Below are 23,621 nucleotides of genomic sequence, written 5' to 3'. Positions count from 1 at the left end.
GTAAAAAGGGTTAAAAACGGGAAGAAAAAATGGTTAAAAGGATTAAAAACTGCCTCATTGTCATGTGTGAGATTAAGTGTGGCTCGTGAAAAAAACTATACAGAAGAGAGGTTAGAAGAAAGGCTCAGTGAGCATGTGATATGTATGAGTCATTCAATTTGAGAGCACAATATAATTTCTGTACAAGAAAAATAACTTGAAAGAAAAGTACTCGAAACCAGAATAATTGGCAACAACCGAACTACAAGAATGAACTGATACGATTGTGATATCAGGGGGGGGGGATTCACTCATTTAATAATAATAATAATAATTTTTTAAAAAACTTCAATCCACCCATAAAATTTCCAGCATTCCCTTCCTGTCTTAACGTTAAGAGGGAATTCATTTACCGGATGATGTGTGGGTGAGGTGAGGGATGGAGGGCTGTCAATATTAAGACACTCATATGTGTATGCAGTTTTGAACTATCCCCTTCTCTTGTATCTAAGAAATGTTATTATTTTCATGTAGATATTATTGTTGTTTTATGTTGCTTTTCTGCTAATTTTAGGTAATCTCAGTTTTATGAACTGTGGTAAGCGTACTCCCAGGTGTGCATGAACTACTTGAGTGGGGTATGCAACCAGCTAAGAGAGTGGTTTTTCATACATAGTGTACTTAAAACAACAAATACCGAAATGGACTAAATTTGGAATCGAATTTCCGCTTAAAAGTTTCATGTGCACAACCTGTGACGGTCCTGTGAATCCGCACAATATAATTATATGTTTATTGAAATTATTAATTTCATATTATACAGGTCACCTTCTATTAAAGGTTTAAAAAAATGTATAATAATGACTTTGTACAAAGTTAATTATGTTATTTATTGTGCTAAACGCTGTATAAATTAGGTAATATTTAGAATTCTAATGTTGCTATAGCAACGAAAATGAATAGTTGTATGTTGCAATGGATGTAATGGAATTGGAAATACATGTAGTAGTGAACTGCATATTGCTCAGTTATTTTACTAATACATAGACACATAGAAGTTTTATCTTCACCTTCGTGTTATAATTCGAAATATTTATGAACGAATTGTAATCGTGCAAATGATTGACCAGTGATCGTCACAAACCAGACATCAAGAAACTGTGCCAGGATATGCAGGCACATTCTTCTTGCTAGAAACTCTGAGGATTTACAATAAAAACTCCAAAATTGTGCTTAGCAGCATGTTTACATACTTATTTTTGTTGTTTACTTTTTTTTAATAAGTTGTTTACTTTTTTTTAATAATTGGAAAAAAATATGAAAAATTAATGTTTTTTATATACTTCTTCATATTTTTCACATTTTTACTTTTGTAACTAATAATGAAGATTGTAAACGTAGGAACACACAATAAAATTGTAGATATAGGATTCTAATGTTTATTTGTTTACCATCTTTCCACATACAGCCATTTTGTTATATTGCAGATACAGGCCTCTAACATATCAAAAACACAGCACCAATCAGGCAATCGAAAATAATCCCCAAAACCCACTATTCGGAGAAAACCTATGGTGCGGGTACATAGACGTTTAGTTACGACTAAAGGTTACAATGAGAAAAAGTTTGAGAACCGCTCGTCCAAATTGTTCCTTTTTCAAAGAAATAACTCAATGCAGTCACCTATGTCCGTCAAGAAATGTTTACAACTTTTATATCGTTATTAGAATACCAATATTAAGAAAATTCGTAGTGTTGTCTGCAAAAATTTTATGTTGGTTCCTCTGTAAAAAGTACATATTTTACATAATTCAGAGGATATATTGAACTATACAGTGTCAGTTTGCATTTTGCTTATCCTACGAGATAGCCCTCCAGCTAAAATCAGTGATGTAATTTGCACCAATACTTTCCGATAATGATACATGAGTAATTATTATCCCTAATTTAATTATGTCAAGTGAGCATGTTGAATGGCTACTCAACTGAATTTTATTGCCATTTTTCTTTATTTCTTTTGCAGATCACTGTATGATTCAGTTTGTGAAACCAAGCTTGCTAGGAACATCTAAGGAATTTCAGAACAGATTTGTTAACCCAATAGTAAATGGTCAATGTGCAGATTCAACAGAATTAGATGTTAGGCTAATGAAACGAAGAGCCCATGTTTTACACAAAATGTTAGAAGGCTGTGTACAGGTAGGAAGAATTAATTAAATTTTTACCTTTTAAAAAAATATATATCTAATTAATATAAGTTTCAGAGTTGTCATGTTCTACCACCGTGTATGGTATTTGTAATATACATGTTACATGTAAGACATTGAAATATTTCATTCAATCTTTGCCTGCTAGATTCATGAGGTTACAGTGTTTAGATTTTAATGTTTTGTTTGGCCTACATGCTTTAATATATGCTGGTGGATTAAGATTTTCATTATGAGGTTTCTTGAGATGGTTAGTTGTTGGTTTGTAATTAAGGGTTTCCAGTTTGATTACTGGTTGAGCAAATGTTAGGATAACATTTTAAACGGGAGGTGCAGCCTCGGTAGACTATCTCTGCATCATGTGGTCTTACATCAGTCTTTGCATTCTTCCCATGACCTTGTGTACTTGAGCTAGTTGCTTTTCTCATGCATACAAAATACAAACAGTTTGTTAATCTTTCAATGGGTAATTCACATTGAAGAACCAAATGTATTCATTTTTCAATTTAGGAGTTGTTTTTCATAAGTAGTGAAGGGGAAAGTTTTCAAGATGAAAATGAGAAAGTAATGATGGAGGAATTATGTAAGATAGACAGCCGAAGTGTGGCGATGCTACATGGGCTGCATAATTTCTCATTCAGTTCGATCTCCATTGGAGGCACATTATGCAGTGCTCAGATCCCAGTTTAAACTGTGGGTCTAGTCCTGATTAGCCTCTGTGCATAAAGTGGACTTAAAACTAACATTTGGCAGTTGAAAATAGTTATGAATTCACAAGTAAACCAATCAGTATATTTAACCTTTTGAGTCCCAAGCGTCTCGGTCGAGATACCCAAATGTAACCCTCGCGGTCCCAAGCGTCTCCAGTGTCAAGGTCGTAGTTTTTACGTTATAACTTTTCTATTTTTGGCTAGAATTTCGATTTTTTTTTTATATTGTTCCTAACACATGTATTTAACAGAAATGTTTCTTGCACTTTTTTTTTCTTCATGAAAATGGAGGGGAAAAGGTGGGAAAAGGGACTTCTCTTTTGCGTCTCTTTTCAAGGGAAAATTTTTGCCGACAAAGGAAGACCGGCTTTGTTGTTCTAAAGCAATGCTTTTCACTTTCGCCTGGTAACTGCATTCGAAGGAAGCTTGTTTATCAGTATCCGATGTCAAAATGAAAGTTTTCCGTGCGGGTGCAAGCAGGGGTTGGGGAAGGGGGGAGGGGGAAGACTGGTTGTTGAATCTGCGTTGTGAGAATGGAATTTTGAGGCACGCTAAAGGAAACCTTTGTTTTTTAGCACAAGTGTTCCACAAGTTGCAACACAGGTTACCCTGCATTGTCTAAAAATAGAATTTTAAGCAGCTGCAAGAATTGGCGCTCATTTTTCACTGCGTTCTAGCTTTTCGTCCGTGAAAGTTGTGCGTAGGTGTGTGTCGTTTTGTGCCCAAGTGCAGGGATATTTTTTGAGTGAAGTGACAGACTTCCAAGGACTTTTTTGTCATCTACGTGTTTTTCTTGTGGTGTGAAAAGTGTGCTAGTGTCATTAGTGCCTGCTGTGTCCCCAAAAGGCTTATAGTCGACCATGGCTGCCCCCGGTGATCTCCGTTCTGATGGAATCCGAGATGAGCTGGAACATATGGATACAGACTCCGAGTGGGATGAAGAAGAGCTTGACATTCCCACTGATATATCATCAGAATCAGACGTTCCCCTTCCCCTCCTTCTGCTCCATCTGACTGGCAACCCCCTTCCCGAACTGGTAGAACTGCTCCCAACCCCCAACTTTCCTAGGACAGACTGGACTGAAGGTTCGACACATTGACGATGATGCATCTTCTTCCTTGGACTTTTTTTCCTTGACTTTCTCCGAAGAAATCTTCCAGCATCTGGTGACTGAGACCAACAGGTACTACCACCAACATATCACAAAGCCCGAACGTGACGTGACCATTGACGAAATGAAGACTTTCGTTGGTTTGACAATGCTGATGGGACATGACCGCAGTTTACGTTGGCGAGACTACTGGTCCAGAATCCCCACCTTCACACACAGTTTTATGGCCAACAGATTTCACACTTTGAGGACAACATGAAGAACCCCTCCCCCGAAGATCCCAATTATGACAGGCTGTGGAAGAGGATTTCCCCCCTTTCCCCTCCATATGTACGCCGAATGTGCATAAATTATCTGCGATTCATTCTGCATACAACGGTATATCTTTCATATCTCTAGGGCATTTAGTTTCTGACCTATAGTCATTTCAATGTAACTCTGCATTTCGCTCAATTCCGAAGCTTGAGACAGTGGCGTACAAGCCTTGCGTTACATTGGTCATAGGATAATGATGCAAATATTTTTCTGTTTCTTACATGCCAGCGATAATTTCTATGTGCATTTTGAACTTTTCATATCCTTTTTTTTGGGCAGGGGGGAAACTCCATTTTTTTTAAAAAAATATATTTTTCAGGGGATTTCCTCTTTTTTTCCCCCATATGTATGCCGAATATGCATGAATTATATATCGTATGAATCTGTGATTCATTCTTCATACAATGGTATATCGTTCATATCTCCAGGGCAAATAGTCTCTGAGCTAAAGTCATTTCAAGGTACCGCTGCATTTTGAAGCTTGAATCAGTGGCGTGCCGACCATTCCTTTTGGGGGTAGAACTCACGTTACATTGGTCATATGATAATAATGCAAATATTTTTGTGTTCCTTACATGTCAGTGATCATTTCCATGTGCATGTCGACACTGTCATGTACTTTTTTCTTGGGGGGCAGGGGGGACCATTTTTTCCGAAATTTTGGAATTTTGAGAGTTAGCCCCCTCCCCCCACCACATATATGCTGAATTTGCATAAATTTCATATAGTCTGAATCTCTGGTTCATTCCGCGTACAACGGTATATCACTCATCTCTCTAGGGCAATTAGCCTCCGATCTACACTCATTTAATTGAAACTCTGCATTTTGCTCAAAATCTGCTCGGGACCAAGGGGGTTACATGTGAAAATGGCCGTGGGACTCAAAAGGTTAAACAAAGTATACTGTTACATATAGTATGACCATGGAAATATAACAAAATTTCAATTTTTCCATATCTTTTGTACCCTAATTGTAATTTTGCATACCGAAGTACAGAAAAAGTGTCAAGTGATATTAGGTAGTACACATCAATCAGATGTATTAGCTGTTTTAATTTATTTAGTCAGGTACCTCAGGCATGTGAATTTTATTTTTTCCCTTTCCCTTTCTTCCTTCCTCCCCACACACCAGTCATGCACTTTTGCTGCAGAATTTCTCTGCCATTAGGTCTAATATGCATCACAGCATTTTACGATCTTGTCCCTTGTCGGTCTTGACACACAAATTTCTCATGAATTAGAATTACAGGAAAACCTCGTTAATACGAAGTTCAAGGGACCAAAAAATGTCAACTTCGTATTAAACGACTTCGAGTTATCCAAACTTTTCAAGATGGCACCTGTTTTCAGGTGTAAATAAAGTAGAGTATAAATTAGCCCCACAAAGGATATTTTATACTTGGTGGTAGCTCAGAAAATAAGCTTTATATGTACTATATAATAATAATGTACATTTTAAAGGAAGTGTAAAAAATGTTACACAAAATGAGAACACGAGCTTAACGCGGACACAAAGATTACAAGGAGTCGGTTAACACCATTTATCCTGCTTAGTTATACAACCGGTTATGCACGGGATGCATGTTGTGGCAAAAAGTCTTATAAAAAACGGTATTTTCTTTTAATTGTGCAAAGTTGTTGCTCTTCCACGAAATTCTTACAATTTTAGTTCATAAGAAACCCGTTTGCACGGAGACCTACGGAAAAGAAAACAATCTCGTTTATTGCAAGAAGTGAATCTTGACAGTAGTCACACGCGAGCAAGAGAGGGGAGATAATCGGACAGAATGAATATTGGATTTTATGTACTAGAACATTGTCCGTTACAGGATTAACTGGTAAGAGAAGATTCTCTTGGGAAAGAACACAACCTTTCCCTGGCACAAAACAAAACAAAAAAATCGGGCCTGTAAATTTCATTCTGGTTCGGCTGTCTAAAACACATCCTAAAAAAAAGTCACGTATTCTTTGCTTCAGTTAACTTCATATTTGCCCCCCCCCCTCCTCTTTTTCAGGGAGCAGTCCAAACTCTTCCTCAACTTGCATTGTAATGAACTCTGAAAAAGTAAACACACAACTTGCGATGTTTGCACCCAATGTGTACCCTAGGACACATTAAACAGTGCCGCACTCGATAATCACTCTGGTTTGGATCCCACTTTAAACTGTATATTTAGTCCTGCTTAGTTCAGCAGTATAAAATGAACTAAAAACAAGTTTTACGAAACTTGCGTATTTTCAGATTAATCGACAATTTATTGTAGGTTTCAGGAGTATTCTGGAGGTCAAACACTCGCTCCGCCAAAACTTTTCCTCTCGTATTCCTACATTGAGCATTGCGGTTTTTTTTTAACAGCAGCACGCTAATGGTTCTGAAGAAAAGCGGGGATTATATGGCTTTGCGAGATTCAAAACAATGAAGCATATTCCTTCCCACTGGATGAGTCATTGCAGTTATCAGCAAGCCAGAGGTTTCCAGACGCTAGACTAAACACTGGCGCCAGCTGCAGCGTAAACACAATGAGCCCGGCTGGAAGTTAGAGCAGCAGGTGGCAGAAGGGAAATCATCGGCATTTTAAAGATAAGGCAGTTGTCGAAGACCGAACTTTTAACAGCAGTGTGAAAAATCACATTACCATGCACACCAGTGGCGGATAATGAGCTGTTGTAGGAGAAGGAAGGGGGTCACTTTTCTTTTACTTATCATGCGGTTTTTGTTCGTTTTAAAGAAGGTTTTCAGAACTGTTTGCTTTTTTTTAGATGCCAAAGGAGCCGGTGTGCGCACACGAGCAAGAATATCGTGGCCGAAACAATTAGCAACGGACCCCCCCCCCCTCCGTTTGCTGATAGATAAAGGGGAGAAGTCACTCAGACAACAAAACACTGTTTTGGCAAATTTTATGACCGGCACAGTTGGGAAACGTATGAAGCGGGAAACTGGAGTTGTAACATACGTAAGATCGATGTCAACTTTTGCGGGAAACCTAGATTACAACGCATTAAGCGGGTTGACGATCTTTAGTTGGCCTATGCGGCTTTGATTATCTGTAACAGTTTCCCTTTTTTATGAGGTTCTACAGGGCACAAAGAACACGCTTTTAATGAAAGTGGTTACCGGAAGTTGTCTGCTACCAGGCCAAAAGTTGCTCGCTCACGGGAAATTGCTGTATCTCGAGCTCAGAGCTAGACAGATTGGTGAGACTTCCAGGCGCCACGCGTCTTGTATTTTGGAACATTCGTGCGATCTTATCTCGCATTTCTCATCTGGCACTGGTGAATATTTCCAAGGTGGCGCATTCAGCGGGGAAAGAGCTTGACCTCCCATGCACATTGACAAAGAATGTCAATGTCCAGCGGGCATTTCGGGCTGCTTCCCTCGAGTTATCAGCAGCTCTTAGGACAAGGAAACATGTCAAGGTCAAGTTAAAATAACGTCCAATCTCTTTCCACATTCGATCTTCTCTTGTCGACTTACGCAGGTGTCTACTTCGAATTAAGCGAAACCAGTTTTACGGAAGGGTCTTGTAAACAACTTCGTATTAAAAATTATCCGTATTTCGATTTATCCGTACTGAAATACATTATAAATCCTATCTTATCGGCTGGGGAATGGGAAGAACTTCGGATTAAAGGGTACTTCGTATTAACCAATATCGTATTAACGAGGTTTTCCTGTATGTCATTTTTGTCATTTTTGGTTAAGTTAAGAAGTGCATGTGGTACTGAGGTAAATACAGTAATTATGAAGATTGTGGTTGTGGATAGTAGGGACAAATGTATTTACTTTTTTTTTTCCCTATTTTTTTTCTTTTAGAGATGTGATTATTCCGTTCTGACTCCATTTTTGCCACCAAAGCACGAATATGTTATGAGTATTCAGTTGTCACCAGTACAGAAAAAGCTGTACCAGTACTACTTGGATCATTTTGCCCAGACCAGGGGAGGCAGAGGAGGAAGTTGCCTATTTTCAGACTTCCAGTCTCTGCAGAGGATTTGGACACACCCACGTGTCCTTCAAATGAGAGCAGAAAAGGAGAGTCTGAAGGTACGGACATTGCTGCAGTTCGATGTTGATGTAGTTGGTTTTGGGGAAAATTGATCTTTCTTCTGAGAATTATAACATGCTTGTGAAAGTTTACAATGAGTGAGGAAATCTAGATTTTGGGTTTTCTTTTTGTTCGTAATGCTGACAAACCCTCCAAGGAGGTCACTAATCAAAAGCTGTACTTTTTCTTTCTGATGTCTAAACTGAATCACTTATTATAGAGGCATGCATATTTAGTTTTTGATGCAGTATTAAATAGTCTTTAGTCTTGAAACTCCGGACTAGACAGAATTAGAGAAAATGATATTAACTGCCAGTGACTGACGTGTGTGAATTCATATATTACATGCATATGTACGTACATACTACAAATACGAACCTGCATACTTTCAAATTCATGTATTTTATCTGTACTGCTAACGTCGACAAACTGCAAAAGAATGAAGTGAAACTTTTTATTAAGGTGTTATGCTTGGTGCAAATACAGCCAGAGTGATCCTTAAAATCATAGGGCAGTCACAAGCTTTTCATGTTACAGATGGGTGAACTTTGCCATTCAGTGTTTCTATCTGACCTTTATGAAACATCTTTACTATTCGGTACTATTATGGAGCTTTGTTGTCGAGTCAACTTGACAACTACAAAGTGTTATTAATGTTCCAACACATGTGTATGAAGAAAGACTTGACGTTTCTTTCATCTAATTCAAACAGGAGAAAATAACAGTTGGAAACACTACATTTCGTGATGAAAAATATTCCGAAACATGGTACCCTCAAGCATGTAACTTTCCTTGATCTTTGCAAAACCTGCTCCATTGTGGTCATTTAATACTTGATAGTAACGTTTGGAGATAGTTCTTTCAGTTTTTGTGGTGTTTTATTAGTTGTATCATATGGTGACATGGCTGCAACGGCAAGTGTTACAAAACATTCTTGTTGGTAACCTTTAAAATGGCAAGAACAAAATTGCGCTGAATGTGTTATTTATTTATTTGAGAAAATTTATTTATTTGAGAAAATTTCAGATACAACACAGGTGGCCATTTTACACTGAAATTGTCAACAATGAGAAAGCAATAATTATAATAAGCATAAAAATAAAAAATAAAATAAAATAAAATAAATAAATAAAAATAAATAAGAAATAATTAAGAGTAACAAAACAACATAAAAGTGAATAGCAAATGAACAAAAAAATAAGTAAGAGATGGCACTATGTGATATTAATTACAAGTATTTCTTCTGATAGAAGACCGAAAGGCAAACTCGGAGGAAAATATATCAATACTTGAGGGGAGATCATTGTATTGTGCTGCAAGTCTATAAAAGAGAGATCTTTTCTGAATTTCTAGTCTAGGTTTTTTAGTATAAAATAACCTTGTATTGCGAGTTGTGCGCATAGGTACTCTAAAGTGGAATTCCTCAAGGAGTGTGTTGCAGCGGATTTTGCCATTCACAATTTTGTATAAATAACTGAAATCATTCTGCAAACGTCGCTGATAAGCAGTTTGTAAGTTTAGAAAAGACAAGAGATGCGGAGATGAAAAATTGCGTAATGAGGGAACCCTGTGACGGACTATAGCTAGGAAGAAGTGAAAGACTGAATCGAACCTGGAGAGGTGAGTGGGACATGCCATGGACCAGACGGGAGAGCAGTATTCTATTATTGGGGAGATGAATGATGTGAAGTACAAAGTGAGAGCTGAGATGTCACTAATTTCAGTGAAACGGTAGAGTAAACCTAAGAGACGCATGGCCTTTTTTGTGGTGCATGTGGAGAAAGGTCCAGTGTTGTGTGGTCCAAGTGGTATCGCTAACTTCGGAATGCACAGGTGTCTTTATTTTATGTGGCCTGCAAGGAAATTCAGCCAAGTCGTGTGGTGGTTACTCTGAAGAGAAAATGAACTGAATATAAATGAGGATGGCGCATTTTAAACAATTTTGGACTTGCTGCAATTATGAGAGTTGCTGGGAAAGTTTCTGCAATCTACTACCAACAGTGGTGTTAGTGTTCCGCTGTTATAAAAATCGGAAGACTAGACTTTTTTTATGTTTAAATTATCTTTGATTGTTTGTTTAAGCCTATTCGTTTATTTTTCACAGCAGTTTGAAGTAGTAGTTTCGTGTGAGAAATGGAAATTTCTCATGAACACTTTCGGGCAAAGATTTTTTTATAATTTCAAATGTAGTTTAACACCGAAACAATGCATCGAGCGACCACATTTGGCTTTTTGTGGATGAAGCACCATCTAATAGGACTGTGTGCAATTGGTTTTCTGAAGTCCATCGTGGTCGCACATTTCTCAGTGATGAATTTCGTCTGTTGTTGCCAGTAATGTTGATGCTGTGCATGAAATGATTGAGAGAGATCGGCATATGACATACCGTGAGATTCAGGCATCTATGAACATTGACGTGAAAGCAATACATACTATTTGTCATTGTCATTTGAACGTACGAAAACTTTCAAGCCGTTGGATCCCATACAACTTGACCGAAGCTCAAGAACAGGCTCGTGTAAAGGAATGCTCAAAAAATTCAACCGAGGCAAGTCAAATTTGGTGTACTACATCGTTACAGGGGACAAAACTTGGATCTATTCATACAAACTCGAAACCAAACAGCAATCCACTGCTTGAGTGTTTCAAAGTGAGCCGAAACCAACAAAAGTTGTTCGTTCGAGGAGTGCTGCCAAGCAAATGATTGCTTGTTCCTTCGGTTATACCGGACATGTGGCAACAATAACTTTAGAATATTGAAGTACTGTAAATGCTAAGTTTTAAGTATCTAGGTGTTACAATCAATAGTAATGGAAAAATAGATGAAGAATTAAACACTCGAATAAAGAATACAAACAGATTATATTATGCCATAAACAAAGGATTTTTAGGGAAAAAGGAAATAAGCCAAAAAACAAAAATGATTGTGTACAAATCAACTTATGTACCAACATTTATATATGGAAGTGAATCCTGGATAATTAATGAAAAACAAAAACAAAACTTACAAACAGTAGAAATGAAATATTTGAGGAGGACAATGGAAAAGACCAGAAGGGACAAAATCAGAAATCAAACAATCAGAATAACATTAAACACAAAACCACTATATCAGGATTTGGAGCAAGCACAACTCAGATTGTTTGGACACCTCAGCAGAATGCCTGAACATCGAATACCTAAACAGGTATGGGAAGCAAGAATGGGAGGATTGGGTGCAAAGAGACCGAAAGGAAGACCACGTAGGACATGGAATGAGGGAATGAAGGATATCCTGAGCAGGGGAAACATCTCGTGGAGTGAAGGAAGGAAGTTGGCAGAAGATCATGACATGGTGAGCTCTCTACAAAACCTCGACACCAATTGGTAGAAGAGGATCGGAATAAGTAAGTAAGTAAAGTAAATGCTGAGTGGTATACAACAATTTGTTTGCCAGAGGTCATCAATGAATTGCGTAAAACAAACCCAAATCGTCGCATTATTCTTCACTACGACAATGCCAGTTCCCACTCAGCACACCAGTCAAAGTGTCAAATTAATGACTCATTGTCCATACTCACCTGATTTATCACCTAATGACTTCTTTTTGTTCCCACACATGAAAAATAAGATGCTTGGTGAGCGATTTGTGTCGCTTGAAACAGCTGTTGACACATTCCGAACAGCGGTTTCTGAGGTATCAGCTTGAGAGTGGAAAAAAATGCTTTCAAAATTGGTTTGAGCATATGCAAAAGTGTATCGATCTTAAGGGTGAATATTTTGAAAAACAATAAAGCCATTCCCAGAATTTGACATGTCTTTTTTCATATTGATTGCAGAAACTTTTCCAACAGCCCTTGTAGAAGGAAAGTGCATACATTTTTCCTGGGTGACAGTTGGCCTACCTTGGATAAACTATTGTTTGAAATCAATAATACTATTGATGTGTGTACGATTAGTAATTCAGTACAAAGTGCTGCACGATTTAAATTTCAAATTCGTAGACTTCTTACATGGTATGTTGCCCATTCTTGAGTAATTACATTGTTGATAAGTTCTTATTTCAGTTTTATTGTAGTTTCTTCATCCCTCATATTTACAACATCGTTTATTTAAAAAGCTAATATTTACATTAAAAAAAAGTCATTCTAGCTTCGACAAGTTGTGGAAAATACTGACATTGAAGCTAACACCTGCACTGTGAGGGAGGGGCAAATGCTGACAATTAGAAAGTGGACAGCTATAATACAAATTTCAGTAACTTATTGGCCACACCTACTTCGTTTTAAAGCCATGGACTATAAAGGAGGCATTCCATGAGAAAGTTATCCTGAATCTCAGTTTTTAAAATAAAATGCAGTGTTGTAATTTTATTCTATCTTGAGAGTCAACATTCTAAAATTATTTGTTAAAACACTAGAATAACACGCAAACAGCACGATGAAAAACACTTAGGAGTTCCTCCGAGCTTTCGACTCCTTCACGGAGTCATCTTCAGGGCTGGTCGAGGGAAGACTGAGTGGATGCGGTTGTAGTTCCACTGGAAAAGAAAGAAAACCCAGATAAAAGCCAGGAACCACCATCCCACAAACGAAGAAGAGGACTATGGCTAGGGATACCATTTGTACCAGGCCTATCCACTAAACTCCGACGCATCCTGGAAAAACGAAATTACAGAATAGCATATATACCTGGCAAATCCCCAGGACAAAACCTAGCAGGCTTCAGAACTTACGACAAAGATCCCTTAACAAACTCTGGCATCTACAGCATCAAATGTGAATGCAACCGAAAATACATAGGACGATGCAAAAGACCCATGAAAGATTGATTCGCTGACCACATAGGATACATACGCAGGAAAGGTTCTTCTGGTTTATCCAAACATTATAGAAACCAACCACCAACTTCCACATGATCAAAAACACAAAGAACCTCAATGACAATTTATGTGGAAATCTTTATTCATCTTGGTACAACACAGTAAAACTTAAAAATCCATCTCCCCCAACCAACAATCCAAACATGCAAAGACTTGCCAACACTGCAAGACCGTAACGACATCTGCTGGCAGACACATCAACTAACGCCAGTGGAACTACAACCGCGTCCACTCAGTCTTCCCTCGACCAGCCCTGAAGATGACTCCGTAAGGAGTCGAAAGCTCAGAAGAACTCCCTAAGTGTTTTTCATCATGCTGTTTGTGTGTTATTTTAGTGTTTTAACAAATATGTTGCCGGCACGTGGCGTAAGAAGTTTTCTACTGTCATATTCTAAAATTACTTTATCTAGCAAAGAAATTTTTTTTTACAAAATTTAATTTTACTTTAAGTTTTAATTTGGTGTTAGGAATAGTCTGTGTCAGCTACTTTTTTCACTAGGAGTTGCATCACTGTAGATCATCAACTGCTGACTTGAGTTGTGTGATTTTTTAGAAGTTCCTAAGGAAAGGATGTTTCTGTAATCTTTCAAATTAAACACTGAATTTATGAAGTCCCACACGTGACATAAAACATAATTAAGTTAAGATTGTGAAATATCTACTGTGAGGTTATGCATGAAACAACAGAAAAGTGAGTATATTTTATACTTGTTTTCATATTAAATGTTTTTTGTAGTTAAATGGCAGGTAATTATTGATTATAAGGTTTTTATATCTGTCCCACCCGTGACACTTTGTAGCTATGGTGGGAGACGTACATATTTGTCCATCTTTGTTGTAAAAATTCTATTGTGTTTCCTTTAGAACAAAGAGTAATTCACTCCTCTTTGAGCTTACAACTCTGTACTTTTATTTTCTAAAAGTAGCAAGGCTTCTTATTATTATTTAAATGCAATTCTCAATTGGTGTTATCCCATGATTTAAAATATCTAGAAACTTAAGGTGATGAATTGACTGTTATGAAGGCACAGTTGTGAGCAGTGCTCAGTGGTATTCATAGACTATTTTTTAATTTGTGCAACCGGCAGGTAAGAAAAATTATTTTATATTTTCAGTGTCCCATCCATGACACAATGTGAGTGTGCTGAAGGATAAAAGCAGACTTGCCTTTCTTACTTTCTTGTAGGGATGGGCCGATATGAAGATTTGGCTGATACCGATAAAGTACCAATATAAGATTTACCGATATCCACATAAATCCAGGAAAATATGTTTTCCAAAGAGTTGCTAATTTTAAGTATCTGGGTTCCAACGTTAATAAAGGGAATGACAGAATAGTGGAAGTAAAGAAACGCTTAACCTCTTCCAACAGAAGGTACTATGGCCTCATGAAGGATATGAAATCTAAACTCCTTCCTAGACATGTGAAGGTGACGCTCTACAAAACACTTATAACACGGGAGCGTAAACATGGGTCCTCACAAAACAGGATGAATCACAGTTAGGCTGTTTTGAGAGAAAAGTCCTACGTCAAATCTATGGACCCTTATATCAGGAAGGTGAATGGCAAAGAAGAACAAATCATGAGTTGTATGAGTTATACAAATTTATGAAATTAAGTAGGCTAAGGTGGGCAGGTCATGTTATGCATCTCAAGGAAAATGCTTGTGTCAGAACCTGGAGGTAGGTTGAGATGGGAGGAGCAAGTTGAAGAGGATGCAGCAACAGATGGATGTAGGAACTGGAAAGCTGTTGCTACCAGACGAGATGAATGGCAGACACACTTGAGGAAAGCCAAGGCCCATCCTCGGCTGTAGTGCCACGGAAGAGGAAGACCACATAAAACCGATTCGATAAAAAATTCCAAATTGTTCATTGTCTTCCTTAATAAATGTATATTACCAGATGAAACAAGCTTTTGTAATGTGAAAGAATAAGCATATTTAGACATTTACATTCAAAATAAAGTATGGAAAGGAGATTTTGCAGTTGGCGTTGTTTCAAGATACATGGGTATGTTAAATGAGTGCAACATGAAGAATGAAAGAAACACTGAATGAACAAGAAGCTGAGCTACAAGTAGATTTGCTGAAAATTTTGCTTTAGTTGCCTAGGGTGAAATGCAGTCATTACATTCGAATCACTATCAGATAACAATATTCGCTGCTTGTGCTTGGTTTCCTAATGATGAAAAACATTGTTTTGGTTTAATAATTACTAAGTCATCATGTACTGTTTTTGCATTTTTTAAATAATCATAAGCTTTTTGAAACCCGAATTTAACCTACAGGCACTTAAAATATTTTGGGGTGTAAGGGGTGACCTTTTAATGTAGTACACCCAAATGTCAACCTCACTTCCACGTTAGTACATCCTGGACTGAAGACTAACGAGGCTCTGGCGACTGGCCCCATGGCCAGTATAATTTTGTTTGTATTATCCTGTTGTCCTTATGTGTGCTGAGTGCCCCGTTTACAGCCTCAGCTTTTAACAGAAGTCAGAACATTTTCAGCTTTTTAATTATGCAACGTTAGAGTTGTGATTTGTAATGATAAGTAGCTGGCTCCCGTATAATGTGACGGGAGCAAAATGGCCTAAGTGCTGATGCTCCCACAATTTTAAAATCAAAATAAAAAAAATCAACTTAAAATATTTTCTGGTGGTGCAGTTTTTCAATTCAAAAACAGATTCACAATGTCCAATATATGCTGCATGAAAGATGATCGTGATGTTGATGGGCAATGGCACTTTTTTTGCATCTTCACATGGCAAAGGGATTGTTCACGGCATTGAAGCCATTGTGTAAAGCGCTACCTGGAATAGAATCAAAGAGCTTCAATTTCGAGTAGAGAATGCTAAAGATTTTGTTGAAGATGCACAGTCTTCAGTATCTGGCGCACAAATCATTCACATAAGTGAATTAGAAATAAACATACACAAGAAAATGCTTAAAAAGAGATTGAAACATGTTCCAGCGATTGAAGGACTGTATTCCTTGCATTTTGTAAAAAGTCATGACATAAAATTTGGTGGTTGGACAAACTTGTCAATCACAGCTCGTGAAGAGAAGAATTTGAAATTAAGTCTCCCGATGCGTAATCCGTTTCTTCAGATGTGGACAATGAACCGTTAATGGAAGAAACGTACAAGTACAAAAACCGTTTTCAAATATAATCACAAAGCATTACTTTGAGAATTTGAAACTTCAAGAAAGTAGAGGCAGCCCACCCAACTCTATCGATAGGCTGGTATTACCAGACACTCCCTTGAAAAAGATGGTGAAGTTAAAGAGTGCTTTTCCTCAGGAATATCGAGGCATCTGTGAATTTAAAAAAAAAAAAAAAAAAAGGATTAAAGAGACATACCCAGTGGCGGCTGTTCCAAAACTAGGGGGAGTTAGATAAGGTTTAGCATAATGCGGAGTCAAAAAGTGGGGATGCATGCCCTCCCTAATCTCCACCACTGGACATACCTTATGTTTCCTGAGCAGTTTGTTGTCATTTGGATAGAAACCCAAATATTATACATAATTTAGTTAATAGTACAAGGTATTTTACATTTTGTTCGTTTTAACATTTGATTCACTTTTGTGTTGTATTGTGTCCCACTCGTGGCAACAAGAAACATTTAATTTCTCCTTTAAATGTTACATTTCCTCTTAAACTACACTAAAATATTTAAAGGTCAATTACTTGCTCTCTCTATCATAAATATTTTCTTTTCATCATTTGAAGATTAACAGAAATTAAAATAAAGTTCTTATGATGTAAAAAGGCAGTGTTTTTTCTGTCACATCCATGACACAAAATCCATCACCTATAACTATAAATCTTGGAAAGTATTCTAAGGGTAATTATTAGAGGCACATATTTTTGGTAAATAAAAAAACAAAATTTCGTTACAAAAACAGTCAATTTCAGGTTCAAAAGCGGTAAATAAAATAAAATATCGGTGTTATAGCAGTGAAAAATTGGATGAAAAGTGGTATATAAAAATACATTTTGGTTTTAAAATTGTGAATATAATCCTAAATTTGATTTAAAAACTACACTTATTCCACTGAATTAACATTTCAATTCTAATAGCACATTTATGTAATTATCAGAGTATTAAGTTTATTTCTGTGTAAAGGAGTCCATTTTTGCTTCTCCAATATTAACAACAGAATTAATCAATTTTCTGGGAATTGCATAACTCTCAGGATAATTCAGACCACAGAAGGTGTCGTGTCTGTGAATAAACCCTAAATTTCGTGTTTAAGAGTTAATTTCGCTTTTTGCAGTTCATGGTCACAAAATGCATCTCGCACCTTTCAGAAACATGAAAAATTAACACTACAATGTGTTTTTTCACATTTTGTTTTTTCAAAAACGAAATATGCATGCCCCTAGTAATTATGCTTAATCAACAGTGTTTAGTTCATAATTAATTGCACCGAAGTTGAAAAAAAAAAAATTTGGTTAACTATTAGTAGAATACTTATTTTAATGTAAAAAATGTAGTCTGGGCAATGGAGTGCCTCAAAGACATTGTTTCTATTATGCTAAAAGGAACATCAACATTAATTTTAGATAATAATTTATAAACGCTGCAATTTAGATGGTTAATAATTATTTTCAAATTTTCAGAGAATGATTGATTCTGGATCTGATTCTGAAGGTTCCTTGAAAGATTTTATTGATGACGAGGACACGACCGAAGACTCTTCCTCCAGTGAAGATGACCGAAAGAAAAAGCGAAAGAGGAACAACAGTTCTTCAAGCCCTGATTCTGATGTTGTGTGTGTGGATGATGATGATAAGAAGAAAAAAGAAAAGAACAGTGGTAGTGATAGTGAAGGTTCAGATAAGAAAGAAGAGGCCAATAAATGGAGCTCAAAGAGGAGAATGACACGTCAAGGTGAGTTTTCTTTGATTTATATGAGAGCTTCTTGTTAGTAGTTGACCAAATTAAGTTAGACTAAACTACAGTATGTTTTTTTTTATTTTTAGTCCAAATTTTTGAAACCCAGCCTGGCTCTTCCATCATGGCAGGAAAGAAACGAAGCAAAGAATATCATAAAATGACAACCATATTTCAGTCAGGAATTTAACAATTTTTTCAGAAGTGGAAGAAGATGATGAGTTTCATTTAGGGATGTGACGAAGCTGAAAATTTACCGATGCCGATGTACTCACCGATAATTTTTGGAACCGATACCGATATTTAACCGATTCCGATACATAAGATTATTAAACAGAAATGGGATGTTATTTTCTGCATGACAAAAATATATTTGCTATGTACATTTGTATTGCATATCATATGTATATACATATATATTCTCAAGAGATGCGAATGTACATATGCATCTACAAAAGGTTATGTGAACCTAGAGATTTAACATTAGTACACAAGCAGTTCTTTGAAATGCAAAATGAATTCCTGTTCTGCCAGATTCAACTTCAGAAATACGAGATTTGGAAGCACTTCAGGAAGTAACCTACTTCTTCTCTTATGGCAAATCTGTTCAGCAACACTGAACACTCAATCACTGAATACTGATGCAGCAGGTATGCCCAAGTATTTTATCAGCACTTGCTTCAAGTTTGAATACTCATTTTTGAATTTCCAATACAACAGCAGATCCTGTTTCAGCAATGTACTGTTCTAATTCAGATTTATAGTTAGGTTGATCCTCTGAATGAGAGTTTGCAATAATTTTATTACAAAAACTCGACAATAATGACGAATCATGACCAAATAAATCGTACAAAACTAGAATATAAAACTTGTTAGAAGGTAAAAAACTAGTATAATCTGTACCGGTTTAACCTTTTGCTGCCCAAGCCCTTTTTCAGAAGTAAGCCTTGGTTGCCCAAGCCGATTTTGAGCAAAATGCAGAGTTTCAATTAAATGAGTGTAGATCGGAAGCTAATTGCCCTAGAGAGATGAGTGATATACCGTTGTACGCGTAATGAACCAGAGATTCAGACTATATGAAATTTTTGCAAATTCGGCATATATGTGGCGGGGGGAGGGGGCTAACTCTCAAAATTCCAAAATTTCGGGGGGAAAAATGTCTCCCCCCCTCCCCTCAAGCAAAAGTACATGACAGTGTCGAGATGCACATGGAAATGATCGCTAACATGTAAGGAACACAAAAATATTTGCATTATCATCATATGACAAATGTAACTTGAGTTGTACCCTCAAAAGGAATGGTCGGCACGCCACTGATTCAAGCTTCAAAATGCAGCGGTACCTTGAAATGACTATAGCTCAGAAACTAAATGCCCTAGAGATATGAAAGATATACCGTTGTACGCAGAATGAATCACAGATTCAGACGATATATAATTTATGCACATTCGGCGTACATATGGAGGGGGAAGGGGGGAAATCCCCTCAAAAATACTTTTCTTAAAAAATGGTGTTTCTTCCCCCCAAAAATGTCAAAATGCAAAATTTATGCAAATTTGGTGTATATATGGAGGGGGAAGGGAGAAAACCCCCAAAAAATATTTTAAAAAATTGTCACCACCCAAAAAATGTCCTCGCACTTGGGCACAAAACGACACCTACGCACAACATTCACGGACGAAAAGCTAGAACGTAGTGACAAATGAGCGCCAATTCTTGCAGCTGCTTGAAATTCTATTTTTAGACAATGCTGGGTAACCCCTGTTGCCACTTGTGGACACTTGTGGTAAAAAAAACAAAGGTTTCCTTGAGCGCGCTTCGAAATTCCATTCTCACAACACAGATTCAACAACCAGTTTCCCCATCCCCCTCCCCCCACCCCCTGCTTGGGCCCTCACGGAAAACTTTCATTTTGACATCGGATACTGATAAACAAGCTTCCTTCGAAAGCACTTAGCAGGAGGACGTGAAAAGCATTGCTTTAGAACAAGAAAGCCGGTCCTCTTTTGTCGGCAAAAAATTGACCTTGAAAAGAGCCGCAAAAGAGAAGTACCTTTCCCCGACTTTTCCCCTCCATTTTCATGAAGACAAAAAAAATGCAAAAAACCATTTCTGTTAAATACATGTGTTAGGAACAATATAAAAAAATAAAATCGAAATTCTAGCCAAAAATAGAAAAGTTATAACGTAAAAACTAGGACTTTGACACAGCATCTTGATCGAGACGCTTGGTTCCGTGAGGGTTACTTTTGGGTATCTCGATCGAGACGCTTGGGCAGCAAAAGGTTAAATATCGTATTTTTGCCGATTTCGATATGTCAATTTCTGCTGATTTTCATACATCTGTAATCGGCTTCGGCACATCCCTAGTTTCATTTAAGAATACACTTAGAGAAGAAGTATCTGTCTGTCATTGCAACTTGGTATGGTGGAGATGAGCCATGGTGGTTTAGTTGGTAGGGCACGTGACTGTTCGAGAACCAGGGTGTGGTGATCTAAGATTGGAATTTTTCTGGCCTTGCATAAAGTGCCTCCGGATCTCACTCTGCCTCAAATCAATGGATACCTGGGGTCAACCCTGGGGAATAAATGCAGCTGGAACTTGGTGCTGATCCAAAATGGCCGAGATCGAAAATGTTTGAGGCCCTACCCTCACACCACCTAAATGTGCCTTCATGGCACGATGCTATAATTAAGGTGTCTACCAGTCGAGAAATGTCAAGAAAAATTCAACAGTATAATGACATTGTTATATACCTGTACTGCGATTTGATAAAATTGAATATTTGGAATTCTAAAATTGCATTGAGTTGTGGTTAAGATTTCTTCGCCTTGTTTCATAAGAATTATATTCTTGTATGAGAGAAGTTTTGTAAATGTCTGTTTTTAAATTCCAGGTTTGTCCAGGTCTATATTTTTTTAAACAAAGAAAAGTTTTTATTGTTAATAACTCCTACTAGAAGGCAAGTTGAGAAAAATTTGCAGTAACCAACAAAAGCAAGCTGAGTTCTCACCTTTAACTGCCGTGTAATTCATATACATTAGTAGTAGTATATTTTTAACATTTTGTTTTTACTACAAAAGTGCTAAAAATTATTAGTTTAAATTCTAATCATAAAAAAAGGTAAAGTGCTTCCCTGTGCTTAGCACCATGCCATGAAGGCATATTCTAATCATATGTTAATTTATATAATTACATGTTACTGCATATTATTCTTGGATGGGGAATGCCCAGTTACTTTATTTTTACAAAATTTACTCATACTCATACATACTTGGTCATACCCAGGACCAAGCTTTCACTGACTTTCTCTAAATTAATGAATAAATCCCTTGAATACCAGCATTCCCCCCAAAATTCAAGTGGAGTCGGTGACAGACTCTGCTCAGGTATCCCCGTGGTCGCCATCCATGTACTCACAAAACATAAGCCCCTAAGTGAAGTGGACATATGTAGTGAAAATGGCAATTTTGAGATAAATCGAGGTTTCTGGTAAAATTCCAGGCTTTTTCCAGGTTATCCAGTTACAAAAGTAGATTCCAGGCTAATTCAACGTCAGTAGACACCCTGTGTGGCCATTCCCCATCCAGGATGAAATCTAAAGCATTAGTTTTTAAATGCATTGATAATTAAAGCAAATGTGAATATGTTGTTAAGTACAGTTTCAGTATTCATCTTAATCGGACTTGTAGTAGGGATATTTTCCTGTAGCTTACGGTTATCACAAGCATAAGAAAACAGTTTTTTGTTGTGATGTTTCAGGAGAACACACGCTCCCTTCATCAGACATTTATTTTCATTTTGATTAAAGATACAGTTATAACAATCGTTAGCAATTTTTTAAACAAAAATAATCCGTTATATAATGGATGTTGTCAATATTACATTGTTGTAATATAGCAACCTAACTGTGAAAAGAAGCAGTCTGTTTTATTTTTATTTCAGATAATTTTTTTCTTTAATCACATTATTTTTTTTATATATATAATTATGAATCCCAAGTATCATCAGGTAATTCAAAGTTATCATTGTTTTCAAAAAAGTCTCTTGATGTTTTCTGTTACATTAAATTTTAAAGATGGTGGCTTACTCCATTTGTGAAAAAGAAGACTCCATACTGGATCTATGTTACCATTTTCATTAATTAATGGAGTTTTCTTTTTCACCAGAAGAACACTGGAATAAATTAAATAATGAAAATGGTAACATAGATCCAGTATAGAGTTTTGTTATTCACAAATGGAGTAAGCCACCATCTTTAAAATATAATGTAACAGAAAATATCAAGAGACTTTGTGAAAACAATGATAACTTTGAATTACCTGATGATATTTGGAATTCATAATTTTATATATATATATATATATATATATGGATAAAAGCAAGGAGGGCCAAAAGGGCTAAGTAAAAATCAAATAAGGTAAAAGGAAACACTCACCGGACAGTAGGAAAATTCAAAATTTTCGCTAATTTATAGCATCATCGGTGTGAGAAGAAACAGAAGACGGAACCGGAAGTTGGGGTCCTGCAGAGTTGCCAGGTCCCCATTGAAGAAGAAGCGGTGCGTAGAACGAAAAAAAACACTGTTTCGTCACCAGGCTCGTCGTAAACTGTGAGTGTGTAGGATGAGTTGGGCGGGAGGGTGGGTGAGGGTTCGGCATTACTGAGTGGCCTTGTTCAGGCCAGGTGGAGTGGTTGCACTCATGGCCGATATATAGGCTCTCTCCCATCTTTTGCGAACAGAGGTGTTGGCTGGTTGGGGTAGGAGGTGGATGATCGCTACCCGGAAGCAGTCGTTGAAACTGATGTTGTGGTGGTTGGTGTGGACGGCGACAGTGAAGTCCAGGTTGTGGGTGGAGGAGCGGTGGTTATTGATGCGAAGGTTGAGGGCCGTTGATGTTTCCCCCAGGTAAAAATCACCACAGATGTTGCAGGTGAGGATGTAGATAAGGTTTGAGGCATGGCAGGTCCCTTTGGGATGGAGGGTAAATTTGCCAGTGGCCGTGTGCACCTGGAGGGTGTGAGAAGTGATAAGGATGGAACAGGTCTTGCACCTGGGTCGGTTGCATTTATGGGCAGGGGGGTGTTGGATGTGTGGTGAAGGAGTGTTGTGGACCAGGATGTTTTGGAGGTTAGGGGGGCGTTTGAAAACCACCCTGGGTTTGTCGGGAAATATGTTTTTGGTTTCGGGATCACTGTGGAGGATTGGGAGAAGAGAGTGCAGTGTGTGCCTGATTTTGTTGAGGTGGGGATGATATTGGGTGATGAGTGCAGGTGGGTTGGTGGCAGCAGGTTTCTTGGTGGTAGTGGTATGTGAGGCAGCTCGTGATATTTGCTTGGTGACCAGGATGGAGGGATATCCACGGTTAACCAGGGCCTGGTGTAGGCGGAGGTTATAATTCTGGCGGGAGGTATATAAAATGGATAAAAGCAAGGAGGGCCAAAAGGGCTAAGTAAAAATCAAAGAAGGTAAAAGGAAACACTCACC

General features: G+C 37.4%; 1 protein-coding gene across 5 annotated transcripts in view; it reads left to right on the top strand.

Moving 5' to 3' along the window:
* The window catches only part of LOC145985371 (uncharacterized), a 148,910-nt gene that overhangs the window by 92,991 nt on the left and 32,298 nt on the right, over positions 1 to 23,621 (top strand). For all 5 annotated transcript variants that reach the window (XM_083119322.1, XM_083119323.1, XM_083119320.1 and 2 more), the window contains 3 exons: positions 2,003 to 2,178; positions 8,138 to 8,368; positions 17,859 to 18,129. In XM_083119322.1, coding sequence (XP_082975448.1) covers positions 2,003 to 2,178; positions 8,138 to 8,368; positions 17,859 to 18,129 — 678 coding nt within the window. The remainder of the gene's footprint in view (positions 1 to 2,002; positions 2,179 to 8,137; positions 8,369 to 17,858; positions 18,130 to 23,621) is intronic.

The sequence above is a fragment of the Lepisma saccharinum genome, chromosome 3, assembly GCF_977018435.1.
Source record: "Lepisma saccharinum chromosome 3, izLepSacc3.1, whole genome shotgun sequence".
Classification (NCBI taxonomy): Eukaryota; Metazoa; Arthropoda; class Insecta; order Zygentoma; family Lepismatidae; genus Lepisma; species Lepisma saccharinum.
Note: the sequence above shows the minus strand (reverse complement) of the source record. Positions and strands in the feature narration are given on the sequence as shown.